A 15,889-nucleotide genomic window follows, 5' to 3' on the forward strand; every position below is an offset into this window, starting at 1 on the left:
ACAAAAAAAAAAAAAATTCTATCTATAATTCCCATATAAGTCAAGTTGCAACCAGTTCTTGACCGCGCTATAGCCAAAAGACGGCTACAGTGCGGTCCTCCAGTTCTAGGAGAACGTCTATAGATGTCTTCCCGCAACCGCACCTCCCGTGTGCCCCCTTGGGTGCGCATCCGGCGTGCTCTGTGGTCGCTGTGCCCTTTGACGCAGCTGATCACATATTGTGTGAAAAGGCGAATCACAGCATCCCTTTACCATGTGATCAGCTGTGTCCAATCTCAGTTGATCACTTTGTAAATAGACTTGCTGGTTATTGGCAGTCCTTGCTGTGACAGCGGGAGGAGAAGATCGCCGGTAACTGGAAATTGTGACAGGGAAGTTTACACTGATAATCAGGATACTGATCATAAGTGTCCTGATTATCAATGCAGCACAATCGGTGCCCATCAGTGCTGCCTGTCAGTGCCTCCTCATCAGTGCTACCTATCAGTGCCAATCAATACCGTCTATCAGTGCTGCCTATCATGCAGCCTCAGCAGTCCGCCTCATCAGTGCAGTCTATCAGTGCTGCCTTTCAGTGCCCATCAGTGCTGCGTATCAGTGTCTCCTCATCAGTGCCACCTATCAGTGCCAATCAATACCGTCTATCAGTGCCCATCAGTGCTGCCTATTGTGCAGCCTCAGCAGTGCCTCCTCATCAGTGCCAATCAATACTGTCTATCAGTGCCCATCAGTGCCGCCTATCGTGCAGCCTTAAGTAGATAGATATTATTGGCAGTCCTTGCTGTGACAGTGGGAGGAGAAGATAGCCGGTAACCGGTGATTGTGACAGGAGAAGTTTACACTGATAATCAGGATACTGATCATCAGTGCTCCGATTATCAATGTAGGACAATCAGTGCCCATCAGTGCTGCCCGTCAGTGCCCATCAGTGCTATGTATCAGTGCCAATCAATAACGTCTATCAGTGTCCATCAGTGCTGCCCGTCAGTGCCCATCAGTGCTACGTATCAGTGCCTCCTCATCAGTGCCACCTATCAGTGCAAATCAATAATGTCTATCAGTGCCCTTCAGTGCCGCCTATTGTGCAGCCTCATCAGTGCTTCCTATAACTGCCCATCAGTGAAGAAGAAAAATTACTTATTTGCAAAAATTTATAACAGAAACTAAGAAAACCTTTTAATTTATTTTTTATTTTTTTTAAAATTTCAGACTTTTTTGGTTTGTTTAGCAAAAAATAAGAAACAGCGTTAATTAAAAAACACCAAAAGAAAGCTCTATTTGTGTGGAAAAAAAAAATGATAAAAATTTAATATGGCTACAGTGTTGCATGACCGCGCAATTATCATTCAAAGTGCAACAGCTGAAATTTGGCCTGGGCAGGAAAAGGGGTGAAAGTGCCTGGTATTGAAGGGGATAAAAATCAGGATCGCCCTAAAATCACAATATACAGGCGTACCTCGGTTTATGAACGCCTCAGATGAAAATCCATCGAAAATAATGCCTTGGTTTACGAATTTTTTACGATTTTTTTTTTCGCAATATGAAACAGGTTTCCCCAGGCTGCAAGGGAGGGAGCTGAGCTTCTTGTGGTTTATGTAGAGTCGAAGTGTAGTGTACCATGTTTTAAAAGTTGAAGTTGGATGTTTGAAATGGTATTGCTTAATTAACCCCTTCACGGCGGCGCCTCCCGGCCCTTTAAGGGTTTCAGAAGCCGGGAGGCGGGGTTTAGGGTCATGTGACCGCCGTCACACGCCGTCACGGCGGTCACATGATCGGGAAAGGTCCCGATCGAAAGAGGAGATCGGGACCTTTCCGTGAGTACCGGACACGTGTGCTGGGAGCGGTCTCAGCACATGTGTTCTTTTTTAATAGAATGCAAATGTGCAGCCACTCGGCGTCTAGGATAGGATGATGGGGGGGGGCTCTGATATGATGGGGGGGAATCTGACGTGGTGGATAGGACCTCTGATGTCATGAGGGGACATCTCATGTGACAGGGGGACCTCTGATGTGATAAGGACTGGGAGTGGCTCTAATGTGATGGGGGACCTTTGATGTCGGGATTGTGATGTGATAAGGCGACCCTTGATATGATGGATACCCTGAACCCGCCGGGGCACAAGTCTGTCTCTCATGGGTTTATGTGCAGAGCCCTGCGCAGGTTTGGCCTTGGGGAAATGTTTTGTTTGTATGTTGACCTTATGTACAATGATATCTATAGTATGGTCTTGGTGAATGGCTGGAAAACTGACCCCTTCCCGGTCCTCTCCGGGGTCAGACAAGGCTGCCCCCTCTCACCTCTGCTTTTTGTTTGCTGTATAGAGCTCTTCGCTGAATGTATCAGAAGGAATCCAGAGATCAGGGGGATCACTGCACCGGGACCAGACAGAAGGGAAGTGAAGTGCTCACTCTACATGGACGACATGACGGTGTTCTGTGCTGACCAGCGCTCCATCCACCTGCTCGTCCAGACCTGCTCGGCCAAGCTTCAGGGGCAAAAGTCAACTGCGGGAAGTCAGAGGTCATGCTCTTTGGAAAGTGGTTCCTGCCTTCTTCTGCATCCATGCCTTTCTACGTCAAGACAGACTTCATCAAAATTTTGGGAGTCTGGTTTGGTGCTGAGGGTGTAGCCCTGAAGTCTTGGGAGGAGAGACTGTTGAAGATGAACCAAAACTTTGGATTTTGGAGCCTCCGAGAAGTTACCATCAAAGGGAAGACACTGGTACTCCGCAGCAAGATCCTCCCTGAGTTGCAGTACCTCACCCCCACGGGTCAACACCTGCAAAGCCATAACGACGGCGGTGTTTTACTTCATTTGGGGCTCCAAGATGGACAAAGTGAAGCGGTCATGTTCAAGGAACCTTGCCCAACATTGCCACCCAACTGAGGGTGTTCTTTGCCTGCAACTGCATCCGCAGGACGTTGCTGAACCGGATTATGGACTGGATTATGGTGGAAACTCCATGTCACGTTTCTTCCTATTGCCCCTCTGGAGGTCCCACGGATGGGACAAATGGAACAGTTCCATCCCCTACAACTGGGACACTCCTTGGTACTACTTTGACACTTTTAAGTTCATCAAGGAGCAGGGGCTACATAGAGTCAACCCTGACTTGTGGAAACCAAGGGCTATCTACAAGCTGATTAGAGCAAAAGACATTTTGGAGTTGGTTCCAGGCCTACCTTCAGCCACTTGCAAGGTGGTCTGGGGGAATGTTTCTTCAAAGAGACTCACCAACAGGCACAAGGACTTGTCATGGATGGCAATCCAAGGGGGGTTGCCACTCAGAACATTTATGCATGCCAGGAACCTGAGCAGATACAGACACTGCCATTTTTGCATCATCCACGAGGAAACGGCTCAGAACGTTTTCTGGGAGTTCTCTTTTGCTCAGGACCTGTTGATGGGCTTGGAACCAAAACTCAAAGACTTTGTGCAACAGGCAGCACTCACATAATTAGGTGTGTTGAACGGACTTTTCTGCGGGACTTTTACCCTGGAGGACATTGACGGCGCCTGGCGGGTGCTGTGTTGTTTTAAGGAAGCTTTATGGTGCGCCAAGAAGCACCTCATCCACCAGCGGGCGATTAAGTCCATTGAGGACTGTTGCAGACTGCTCCTCAGTTTGCTCAGAAAAACTTGATGGACTTTAAGGAGGAAGAGGACGTCTGAGGGTCTCCTCTTCCCCCTACTATCCCTTGTGTGTCTTTGTCTTTTCAATAAAGCTTCGGGCCTGTGAACTCTTTCCCCCTTCCCTCCTTCCCATCCCCCCCAACACACCCGATGCTTGTTTGAATTGGTTTATTTGGTAATGTTTCTGCATGTTATGGTTATGTGGCGCTGCCATGTGGGATGTGTGGGACAGGGGTTTAACCCAGGCACTGCACATCTGACATTGCACTACCAGGATACTCTAGTGGAACCTTAAGGGGCCACAACCAGTCTCAGCATAAGTGGCGTCATACATGATGTGATGGTCTGGGGAATTTGTCTGCCGTGCACATCACGTTTTTTTTTTTTTGTAAGTCCGCAAACGTGCAACTATAACGAAAAACCCGTAAGTGTTGTGCAAGTGCAAAACACCACACGAAAAAGTGCACTTAGGGGTGTGCTTTAGTCCTACCCCTAAAGGGGCTTGGACAACTACCCTGATCCCCCGGGGCACAAAGCTCCTGACAGGGACAAGGTTCCCAATTGGTCCTCCTGGCCAAAAGGCCTGGTGGACCACCGTTCCTTGTGTCCAGCCGAAGCCGGACACCCAGTACTTGGTCAGGGGGCTCTCCTGGAGAGAAAACCCCCTAGGGATCAGGGGAGGAAGGAACCAAAAGGCCACACATCCTCCCCCTAGACTTCAGGCAAGGCCCAAGGACCCACACCCTCCATCCTGTGAAAAACACACACAAAAGTAAGAAAAAGTGACAAAACGTGGGAGGTGAATAAATTAAATAAATAAAAAATAAAAAAGTGGTCGTGCCAAATTGTGCACAGACCAGGCCCTGAGGCCTGTAGCAAAAATTGCCCTGATCCTAGCCATAAGGCCTGGTCTTAAGGGCGCTGTGCAGAAAAAGTGGTAAATCAGTGACAATGTGCCATCTTCACACTGTGGGGTCCCACACCCAGGTGTTACTAGTGGCCCCCCTGAGGCGACAACTCAGGGGGCACTGGTTTGCGGACTCTCTGCCTTCCCGACCCCTGGCCAGACAAGGTAGATCCGTCCAAATCAGGAGGTACTGGGTCTTTCCGGTCTTCTCGGGGGAATTACTCACGGGCCCCAGCTTCTACTCGTGGGCACCACGCTTTCTATCCCTCCGGTAGCCTTCCGGACCCCCATCATACCAGTGAGGGTACTATACAACAGCCATCCCCGCAAAGCTAGAATGGCCGGGAGCACCCCCACTGGACACTGATAAGAACAGATACTACACTTGATCTTAGCCAAAAGGCCGAGAAGCCATGTGGGATGTGTGGGACAGGGGTTTAACCCAGGCACTGCACATCTGACATTGCACTACCAGGATACTCTAGTGGAACGTTAAGGGGCCACAACCAGTCTCGGCATAAGTGGCGTCATGCATGACGTGATGGTCTGGGGAATTTGTCTGCCGTGCGCATCACGTTAGTCATCATACCGCTGAGTGAATGTATTTATTGTACGGTTGGAACTGTATTGTCATGTGGTGTATTAAGCGCTGCGTCGCAGTACAGGGGGAGCTGTACCCCAACTAAAGTACCTTGTTTTTTATACTTATGTAAAAAATAAAGTATATTTTAAAAAAAACAAATTCTGTTCTTATCAGTTTAATATCTGATATGTACCCTATAGAAAAAAAAAATGATGATAAGTAACAACAGGTGGTGCGTGGGAGGAGCTATGCAAATATCAAACCGCTTAGATGGGTGTCTATCTAAAGGAGTGGGCATTCCTAGGCAGGCTGTATTTGCATGCTTTAGGTAACAACCACATGTGATGCTGATCCTTCATGGTTCAACTGTTTGCCTCTATGCAACCCTTGGGGCACCATTCCATCTGCAACTGACACCCATGATGGGGGTGCTATTCCTCCCACTGAACAATGGGGCAGTATTACTACACTAAAACCAATAGATGAGGCATCCCACTGGGATGCTCCCAATGGATGGTCCTCCTAAAGTCAGAAACACATTAAACTGTCCCTTTGATTAGAAACGTTTTGAGACCCCTGGCTTATATACACAATGGAACCAATGCACCTCCAAAGCACCTTCAAGAATGAGCATTTATTAAATGTTCTAGTCCAGTTCTATGGTGTTAATTTCATTGCCTCAAAGGGTCAGTTGTAGCTGGGGTGCAGTATGTACAGAGTGCAGGGTTCAGGGGCACACTATGTTGCAGAGTTAAGGGGTGTGCTAAGTACAGAGTGCAGCTCCAGGGGTGTGCAGTGTTCAATGCACAAAGTACAGAGTTCAGGGGTGCACTATCTACAGAGGCAGGGTTCAGGAGTACGTTACATGCAGAGTTCAGGAGTATGCTACATAAGGAGAGAAGAGTTCAGGTGTAGTATGCTACTTATAGAGTGCAAAGTTCAGGGTGTGGTATGCTCAGAGTGCAGAGTTCAGGAGTACACTACATACAGAGTGCAGAGTTAAGGGGTGCCCTATGCACGGTGTGCAACTCAAACTCCCCTGCCAGATTCAGGCTGCAAAACTGGGTGCGAAGACCAAGTGAAAAGGCCTGTTTTTTTTTTTCTTTTCCTTTTAAGCCCGCGAACGTGCGCAAAACGAAAAACCCGTAAGTGTTCACAAAAAACATGCAAGTGCAAAACACCACACAAAAAAGTGCACTTAGGGGTGTGCTTTGTCCTTCCCCCGAAGGGGATGGACCTCTACCCTGATCCCCCGAGGCACGAAGCTCCTGAAAGGGACAAGGTTCCCATGTGGTCCGCCTAGCCAAAATGCCTGGCGGACCCCGTTCCTTGTGGCCAGCCGAAGACAGCCACCAAGTACTTGGTAAGGGAGCTCTCCCGAAGAGAAAACCCACTAGGGACAGGGGAGGAAGGAACCAAAAGGCCACACATCCTCCCCCTAGACTTCAGGGTAGGCCCGAGGATCCACACCCTCCATCCTGTGAGAAACGAAAACACACACAAAAGTGAAAAGGCCTGGTGGGCCAGATACAGCCTGTGGGCCTTGTGTTTGGCATATGTGTCCTAGTCATTTAGGTGTACCTAGATCAGCATGATGTCCAAGGACCCTCCTGCTAGTGGTGTCAATACTCCGAGACGCTAAGATCTCTAGATAATCAAACCATGTTCATAAAACATGAAAATATCTGGACAATAAAATGTTTTCTGCTGAGGTGTGAAGGAGCTGTAAACCCATGGAGTCATCTCAGTGCATGCAAATGTTCCGGATTTGCCTATGTCCTACTTAGTTGGAATTTGCATTGACCTCTCTAAGCCATCATGGCATACGCTGTTCTACAAGACAAAAGAGTTAATAAAGAAGAGATGTTTCAAAAAATTCAAAAATTCCTATCATGACGAAGATGGCTCAAAAGTATGTAAACCAAAAAAATGTTGTTTATGTGTGAATGGACCTCAAAACCTCACTCACTATTGAAGATGTGGTGGTCCATGAAGGTCACAATGGACTTGTTATCAGCTCCTGGTGGAGTGTTAACCAGAAAAGAAAAGAAGAGAAGAGGTTGGAGACTCCTATAGTGCAGATAGTTGACTGATAAATGGTGATTAGCTCAGAAGGTTTGAAGTTAGAAGGAAAAGAAAATGACTGGAAAAGAAATTGATCACTTATCCTTCCAACTATGGATCAAAATCAAAATCCTGGTGTGCATCATAGCGATCAATTAAACTAAAGATCGATTATCTTTACCGAGGGGGATCGATCAGAAAAGAAATTGATAATTTATCGAAGCACAGATTGATCACTTATCGAAGAATGTATGGCCACCATAAGATGCATCCCTTCGATGCCTGCTCTGCTTTGTGGTGCCTATAGTGGCATTAGCACCCTTGAAATCCCAGCGGTATTAGGAGAACATCGACCTTGTGGTGCTGTGGAGGCCTGCCCCCTTCTTAAAAGCCCCACCCCTTTTCCCTACGGGCAAAATCCTAGGGGAAGTAGCATGCATCCTAAAACCCATGACTACATTAGGGCGCAGCAGGATGGGGTGGAGCACGATGGGGCTGGTTCATTGAACTGTGTAGATATGTTGCTGCTCTATCAGTACAAGAAATAGAAAGAAAGTAATAGTCTGAAGGCAAACAGTAACAAACAGTAACAGATTACAGGACACGCCCACACAAGTCAACCCAAAACCAAACCAAACCAACTCAATCCGCACAAAACAAAGAAGTATGAAATGACCCTCACCGTGCGCTTCTTCTCCTCCTCTTCCTGGATCTTCAGCTGCAGCTTCCTCACCATCACCTGCCGCTTCCACTCCGGGATGGGCCTCCCCTGCTCATCATGGGTGGGGATGAGGGATTCGATATCCAGCTGGCTGCTCTGCATTGGAGCCGACGGGGCAGAATTCCCGTTTACTATGGGCTCCGATGGCTTTCTTATCGCCCCACTGGTCAGGATGGTGGAGTTCTCGGGGGGCGTGACTGGGGAGGTCGGAGGAGGGGTCGATGGAGACTGAACCTCTGGCTGTAAAAAAGAAGAATAATCGTAAGACTAAAATTATTATTAAATGAATAATAATAACAATACATTAATAATAATACATTATTAATACTACTGCTACTAATAATAATAATAATAATAATAATACTACTACTACTACTAATACATTAATACTAATACTACTACTACTACTAATACATTAATACTACTACTACTACATTAATACTAATACTACTACTACTACTAATACATTAATACTACTACTACTACTACTACTACTAATACATTAATACTACTACTACTACATTAATAATACTACTACTACTACTACTAATACATTAATACTACTACTACTACTACTACTACTACTAATACATTAATACTACTACTACTACTACTACTACTACTAATACATTAATACTAATACTACTACTACTACTAATACATTAACACTACTACTACTACTACTACTACTACTAATACATTAATACTACTACTACTACTACTACTAATACATTAATACTACTACTACTACTACAACTACTACTAATACATTAATACTAATACTACTACATTAATAATACTACTACTACTACTACTAATACATTAATACTAATACTACTACTACTACTACATTAATACTAATACTACTACTACTACTACTACTAATACATTATTAATAATAATAGTACTACTACTACTACTAATAATAATAATACATTAATAATACTACTACTACTACTAATACATTAATACTACTACTACTACTACTACTACTAATACATTAATACTAATACTACTACTACTACATTAATAATAATACTACTACTACTACTACTACTAATACATTAATACTACTACTACTACTACTACTACTACTACATTAATAATACTACTACTACTACTACTACTAATACTAATACATTAATACTAATACTACTACTACTACTACTACTAATACATTAATACTAATACTACTACTACTACTACTACTAATACATTAATACTACTACTACTACTACTACTACTACTAATACATTAATACTACTACTACTACTACTACTACTAATACATTAATACTAATACTACTACTACTACTACTACTACTAATACATTAATACTACTACTACTACTACTAATACATTAATACTAATACTACTACTACTACTACTACTACTACTACTAATACTAATAATACATTAATAATAATACTACTACTACTACTAATACATCAATACTAATACATTAATACTACTAATACTAATAATACATTAATAATAATACTGCTACTACTAAGGCTCCATGCACACTAGTATTTTTTTCTGCTCTTAAAAGCTAAATAGTGTTCTCCTCGGTGTCCATGCACACTACTTTAGGCTTTTAGCATTTTTTGAGCTTCAGCTTCTAGGAGCAGAAATATGTATAGATCCAACAGTTTGCGCAGTACTTTATTACTAATAATAATACTAATAATACAATACTACTACTAATAATAATACAAATAATATCATCATCAATTATAAAAACAACAATACTATTACTGCTACCAGAAATATGCAGAATCTATACAGTCTAATGCTTTGAAAGAGAATTAATACTGCCAGGTTTCATCTTTTGTATTTTTTAATCGCCATTACAATTAAAATCTCTGTCTTTGGTGTCCGTTTGTGAACCAGCGGTAATAGATCGCTGCTCAGTTCTCCGGCATTCTCGGAGAACACAGTTCTCCTGTGAATGCAGTTTATGAAGCAGTTCTCCGAACGAAGGGAGAACGGTCTCCAAACGCTGGAAAACGGCTGATTTTACTATAGTCTTTCCAGATTACAGTAAAAGATCAGTTTACTAAACAGAGGTAAATTATCTCTGCTTAGTTTGCGGTCCCTCTGATTCTCCAGCTCTGGGCTGGAGAATCTGGAGGGAGAACACAGATCTCCAGAGAAGGGCTGACATGATCTCCTGAGTGTCATAAACTGTGAATGACCAGAGAATAGCTGAGATCTGTTGAATCGCAGCTATTCTCTGTGTCATAAACGGACACCATAGTCCCCTCTTATATCAGGATCCCTATCAGACCCCCCTCACTTATATCAGGGTCCATATCAGAGCCCCCCCCATATCAGGGTCCCTATCAGAGCCTCCCCTTATAATCAGGGTCCATATCAGAGCCCCCCCCTTACATCAGGGTCCCTTTCAGAACCTCCCCTTATAATCAGGGTCCATATCAGAGCCCTCCCACCTTATATCAGGGTCCCCATCAGAGGCCCCTTTTATCAGGGTTTCCATCAGGGTCCTCCCCTTACATCAAGGTCCCCATCAGATCCCCCCCTCTGTCAGGGACCCCATCAGAGACCCCTTATATCAGGGTTCCAACAGAGCCCCCCTTTTATTAGGATCCTCATCAGAGCCCCCCTTATATCAGGGTCACCAATAGAGCCCCCCCTCATATCAGGGTCCCCATTAGAGTCCTCCTTACATCAGGGTCCCCATCAGAGGCCCCTTTTATCAGGGTTTCCATCAGGGTCCTCCCCTTACATCAAGGTCCCCATCAGATCCCCCCCTCTGTCAGGGACCCCATCAGAGACCCCTTATATCAGGGTTCCAACAGAGCCCCCCTTTTATTAGGATCCTCATCAGAGCCCCCCTTATATCAGGGTCACCAATAGAGCCCCCCCCTCATATCAGGGTCCCCATTAGAGTCCTCCTTACATCAGGGTCCCCATCAGAGTCCCTCCTTTTATATGGGCCCTATCTGAATCCCCCCTACATCAGGGTCCCCATCAGACTTCCCCCTTACATCAGGGTCCTCATCAGTCTCCCCCCTTACATCAGGGTCCTCATCAGACTCCCCCCCCTTACATCAGGGTCCCTATCTGGGTCCCCCTTACATCAGGGACCCCATCAGAGCCCCCCTTTATATAATGATCCCCATCAGAGTCCCCCCTTACATCAGGAGCAGAGACCATAGGCAGCCTCTGCTGACCTTAAGCCTCAATCAGTACACATTGAGGGGTACACTATGTACACAGTACACTATGACCCGTGTCCGGGGTCCATCCACTGATGTATGTTGGGCTTTAGAACCACAATGCAACCAATCATCCCATGCAACCTTTCTTGTAAGCCAATGACCCTAGCTGGGGGCCGGATAAAATCTTGTAGGGGGCTGAATGTGGCCCGTGTACCATAGCTTGGAGATCCCTGGGCTAATGAATGATGTACCATCAGTAGCATGAGATCACCGTACATTTGTTCCTTGCTGTCCACTGCCTGAGAAGATGGTGGTGAGGCCTTTGCTATGTGGAGTGGGTTTTAGGCTTTTCCCGGCTTTAATTTCTGCCAGCAGCTCCGAGTTGTCACCGGTTGGGGACATCATGTTGAAGGACTTTGTACCTACAGGAAGAGCAATCATTGTTAGATATCACAAAAGCCGTGTCCTCCATAAATCTACAATCTTGACTGTATGTTCCACAATCCACCAACAGGGACAGATCCTGACTATGACCCGTGTCCGGGGTCCATCCACTGATGTATGTTGGGCTTTGGAACTACAATGCAACCAATCATCCCATGCAACCTTTCTTGTAGCCACGTCCTGTCTGCATGCACTCCGGCAATGGCTGCACGGCCTTACTGAGGACGGGTTTCCTGAAGGTGACAACAGTGGACCATGTCTGCGTAATGTGTGTTGGAATGGTCTCCATGGGAAGCCCGCATGACACCTTGTATGAGAGATCGGGCTTACATCTTCTTTAAGCACTTCCTTACCGCGCTATAGAGGAATGATGGCAACAGTGCGGACATCCAGTTCAGGGAGGGCATCATATGACGTCCTCCAAGAACGAGCACCCTGTGGCACGCATCCGGCGCTGTCTGTGATCGATGGGTCCTTTGGACACAGCTGATCATATGGCATAATAAAAGGCCAATAACAGCGGCCTTTACCACGTGATCAACCGTGTCCAATCACAGCTGATTACCATGTAAATACACTTGCTGGTTATCGGCAGTGACTCCCAATAACCGGCAACTGTGAAAAGAGGACATCTGAACTGGTTATCATTGAAGCTCCAAAAGTGCCCAACAGTGCTGCCCATCAGTGCCCAGTAGTGCTTCCCAGCAGTGCCCAACAGTGCTGCTCAGCAGTGCCACCAATCAGAGCCTCCTATCAGTGCTATAAGTCAGAGCTGCAAGTCAGTGCCCTTCAGTGCAGCATCATCAGTGCCTCCTCATCAATGTCCACCAGTGCTGCCACATCAGTGCAGCCTATCACTGCCCATCAGTGCTGCCTATCAGTGCCGCCTCATCTACGCTGCCTATCAGTGTTCATCAATGCTGCCTATCAGTTCCCATCAGTGCCTCCTCATCAATGTCCACCAGTGCCACCACATCAGTGCAGCCTATCAGTTCCCACCAGTGCTGCCTATCAGTGCCGCCTCATCAATGCTGCCTATCAGTGCCCATCAGTGCTGCCTATCAGTGCCTCCTCATCAACACACATCAGTTATGGAGAAAAATTACCTGTTTGCAAAATGTTATATTAGAAACAAGAAAAACTTTTTTCTCCCCAAACCTTTTGCTCTTTTTTGTTTACAGTTCAAAAAAATAAAAAAGAAGAACACAGTTGTGATTACATACCATGGGGTTTTTGTGTGAAAAAAATTATAAACATTTCATACGGGCGCAGTGTTTCATGACCGCGCAATTGTCATTCAAAGTGCGACAGCGCCGGAAGCTGAACATTGGCCTGGGCAGGAAGGGGGGGGGGGGGACAGTGCCCGGTACTGAAGGGGTTAAAGCCACACACACAGTACACAGTGACCCCAGGAAATGCTGCTTTATAACTCATCGGACAGAAATTAGCGTCTAACATCTTTCTTCACTCATAAATATTTGTCTGGATGGAGAACGAGTGGGATGGAAAATTCACTTGCAGCGCAATCAGATTTGTATTTATAGAGTGCCTGTCTCTGTACGCTGTGCAGCTCAATCGGCATGTTTGCCACTACTACCTCCTCCCCTCTCCACCTGTCATTGGTTGCTAAGCAGGCAACCGAATGTCCCCTAGCAACCGGTGAAGCTGACAGTGGGCAAAGCAGACAGTAAACTGCTGAGCCGCGGGGCAGCCGCCCCTCCTGCCCAACCTTGTCCTCAGGATGCATTGAGGATTCACGTGGTGGCTCAGGATGCATTGAGGATGCATGTGGTGACTTAGGATGCATTGAGGATGCACGTGGTGGCTCAGGATGCATTGAGGATGCACGTGGTGGCTCAGGATGCATTGAGGATGCACGTGGTGGCTCAGGATGCATTGAGGATGCATGTGGTGGCTCAGGATGCACGTGGTGGCTTAGGATGCATTGAGGATGCATGTTGTGGTTCAGGATGCATTGAGGATGCATGTTGGGGCACAGGATGCATTAAGGATGCACGTGGTGGCTCAGGATGCACGTGGTGGCTCAGGATGCATTGAGGATGCATGTTGTGGCTCAGGATGCATTGAGGATGCATGTTGTGGCTGAGGATGCATTGAGGATGCACGTGGAGGCTCAGGATGCATTGAGGATGCACGTGGTGGCTCAGGATGCATTGAGGATGCATGTGGTGGCTCAGGATGCACGTGGTGGCTTAGGATGCATTGAGGATGCATGTTGTGGTTCAGGATGCATTGAGGATGCATGTTGGGGCACAGGATGCATTAAGGATGCACGTGGTGGCTCAGGATGCACGTGGTGGCTCAGGATGCATTGAGGATGCATGTTGTGGCTCAGGATGCATTGAGGATGCATGTTGTGGCTGAGGATGCATTGAGGATGCACATGGAGGCTCAGGATGCATTGAGGATGCACGTGGTGGCTCAGGATGCATTGAGGATGCACGTGGTGGCTCAGGATGCATTGAGGATGCACGTGGTGGATCAGGATGCATTGAGGATGCACGTGGAGGCTCAGGATGCATTGAGGATGCACGTGGTGGCTCAGGATGCATGTGATGGTTCAGGATGCATTGAGGCTGCACGTGGTGGCTCAGGATGCATTGAGGATGCACGTGGTGGCTCAAGATGCATTGAGGATGCACGTGGTGGCTCAGGATGCACGTGATGGCTCAGGATGCATTGAGGATGCACCTTGTGGCTCAGAATGCATTGAGGATGCACGTGGTGGCTCAGGATAAATTGAGGATGCACGTTGTGGCTCAGAATGCATTGAGGATGCATGTGGTGGCTCAGGATGCATTGAGGATGCACGTTGTGGCTCAGAATGCATTGAGGATGCATGTGGTGGCTCAGAATGCATTGAAGATGCACATGATGGCTCGGGATGCATGTGGTGGCTCAGAATGCATTGATGACGCACATGATGGCTCGGGATGTACGTGGTGGATCAGGATGCATTGAGGATGCACGTGGTGGCTCAGGATGCATTGAGGATGCACCAGGTGGCTCAGGATGCATTGAGGATGCACGTGGTGGCTCAGGATGCATTGAGGATGCACGTGGTGGCTCAGGATGCATTGAGGATACACGTGGTGGCTCAGGCTGCATTGAGGATGCACGTGGTGGCTCAGGATGCATTGAGGATGCACGTGGTGGCTCAGGATGCATTGAGGATGCACGTGGTGGCTCAGGATGCATTGAGGATGCACATGGTGGCTCAGGATGCATTGAGGATGCACATGGTGGCTCAGGATGCATTGAGGATGCACGTGGTGTTTGCCCCAGACACCATCCTGGAAAATATGAACCGTGGCGTGTAAAAATAATCCGCACCCTACAACCCCAATCCACCATCGCCTCCATACCAGCCAAGACTACTGTTCATCTTTTGCTCCCAGCACCCAGTCCTGTTTCTCTGTAGAAAGCACATCAACCAAACCGATGGGCGCCATTGTGTCAGACGCACCCTCCAGGCGTGCTAACTAGCCGCTGAGCTTTTTTTTTTTGTCGTCCTCATTGTGTCTGATGACCGCGGGCCAGTCAGACATCTGTAAATGTGCGTACGCCAGCCGCGCCGCGCTAAATTATGTACAACTGGTAACTGACAATGTTTTTACCTGTTTATTGGCGACGTGACAGGTGGAGGATCAGCTCATGAAAATTTAAAGAACCGTCACAGGAAAAAAATATTGTATTCTAGTAACTTTATTGGGATCATAGTGATGGCGGGATTCAATATCGTTTTTTTATTACATGGCTGTTTTTCCTTTTCTTTACATTATTTTGCAGACCAAGTTGTCCAGCAAAAGGGACAGTTACAGGGGTCAGGACATTCCACATAATACTGACAGGGGGGCTTACAACAGTTTCAATGGGAAATGGCGCCCTATAGACTTCAATGGGAATTAGTGCCCCATAGACTTTGATGGGAAATCGCACCCCATAGATTTCATTGGCAAATGGTGCTCCACAGACTTCAGTGGGAAATGGCGCCCCATAGACTTCAGTGGGAAATGGTGTCTTTGTGTTCTGACAAGGGTTAGGACATTCCACAAAATACTACCAGGGGGGCTTACAACAGTTTCCTTTAATCCCAATTTGCACTGTAGTACTGTTAGTGCTTAAAAATGATAGTTAAAGGAGGAGTCGACAAATGCCAGGCGCCATAGGCCCAATGGGAAATCACGCCCTATAGACTTCAATGGGAAATAGTGTCCTGTAGACTTCAATGGGAAATAGTGCCCCATAGACTTCAATGGGAAATGGAGCCCCATAGACTTCAATGGGAAATGGAGCCCCATAGACTTCAATGGGAAATGGAGCCCCATAGA

General features: G+C 46.6%; 1 protein-coding gene and 1 pseudogene across 1 annotated transcript in view; both read right to left on the reverse strand.

Annotated features, from left to right (window-relative positions):
- LOC149434589 (espin-like) overlaps positions 1–15,889 on the reverse strand; it is a gene marked incomplete at its 5' end in the record, with an annotated part of 79,138 nt that overhangs the window by 32,454 nt on the left and 30,795 nt on the right. Inside the window, 2 exons of the mRNA XM_089663610.1 lie at positions 7,871–8,149; positions 11,370–11,515. Of these exons, the coding sequence (XP_089519736.1) occupies positions 7,871–8,149; positions 11,370–11,515 (425 nt within the window). The remainder of the gene's footprint in view (positions 1–7,870; positions 8,150–11,369; positions 11,516–15,889) is intronic.
- On the reverse strand, positions 4,813–4,956 carry LOC149434591 (U2 spliceosomal RNA; annotated as a pseudogene).

Source organism: Staurois parvus, unplaced genomic scaffold, assembly GCF_062004578.1.
Source record: "Staurois parvus isolate SC_StPar_1 unplaced genomic scaffold, SC_StPar_1.0 ptg001730l, whole genome shotgun sequence".
NCBI classification, from domain to species: domain Eukaryota; kingdom Metazoa; phylum Chordata; class Amphibia; order Anura; family Ranidae; genus Staurois; species Staurois parvus.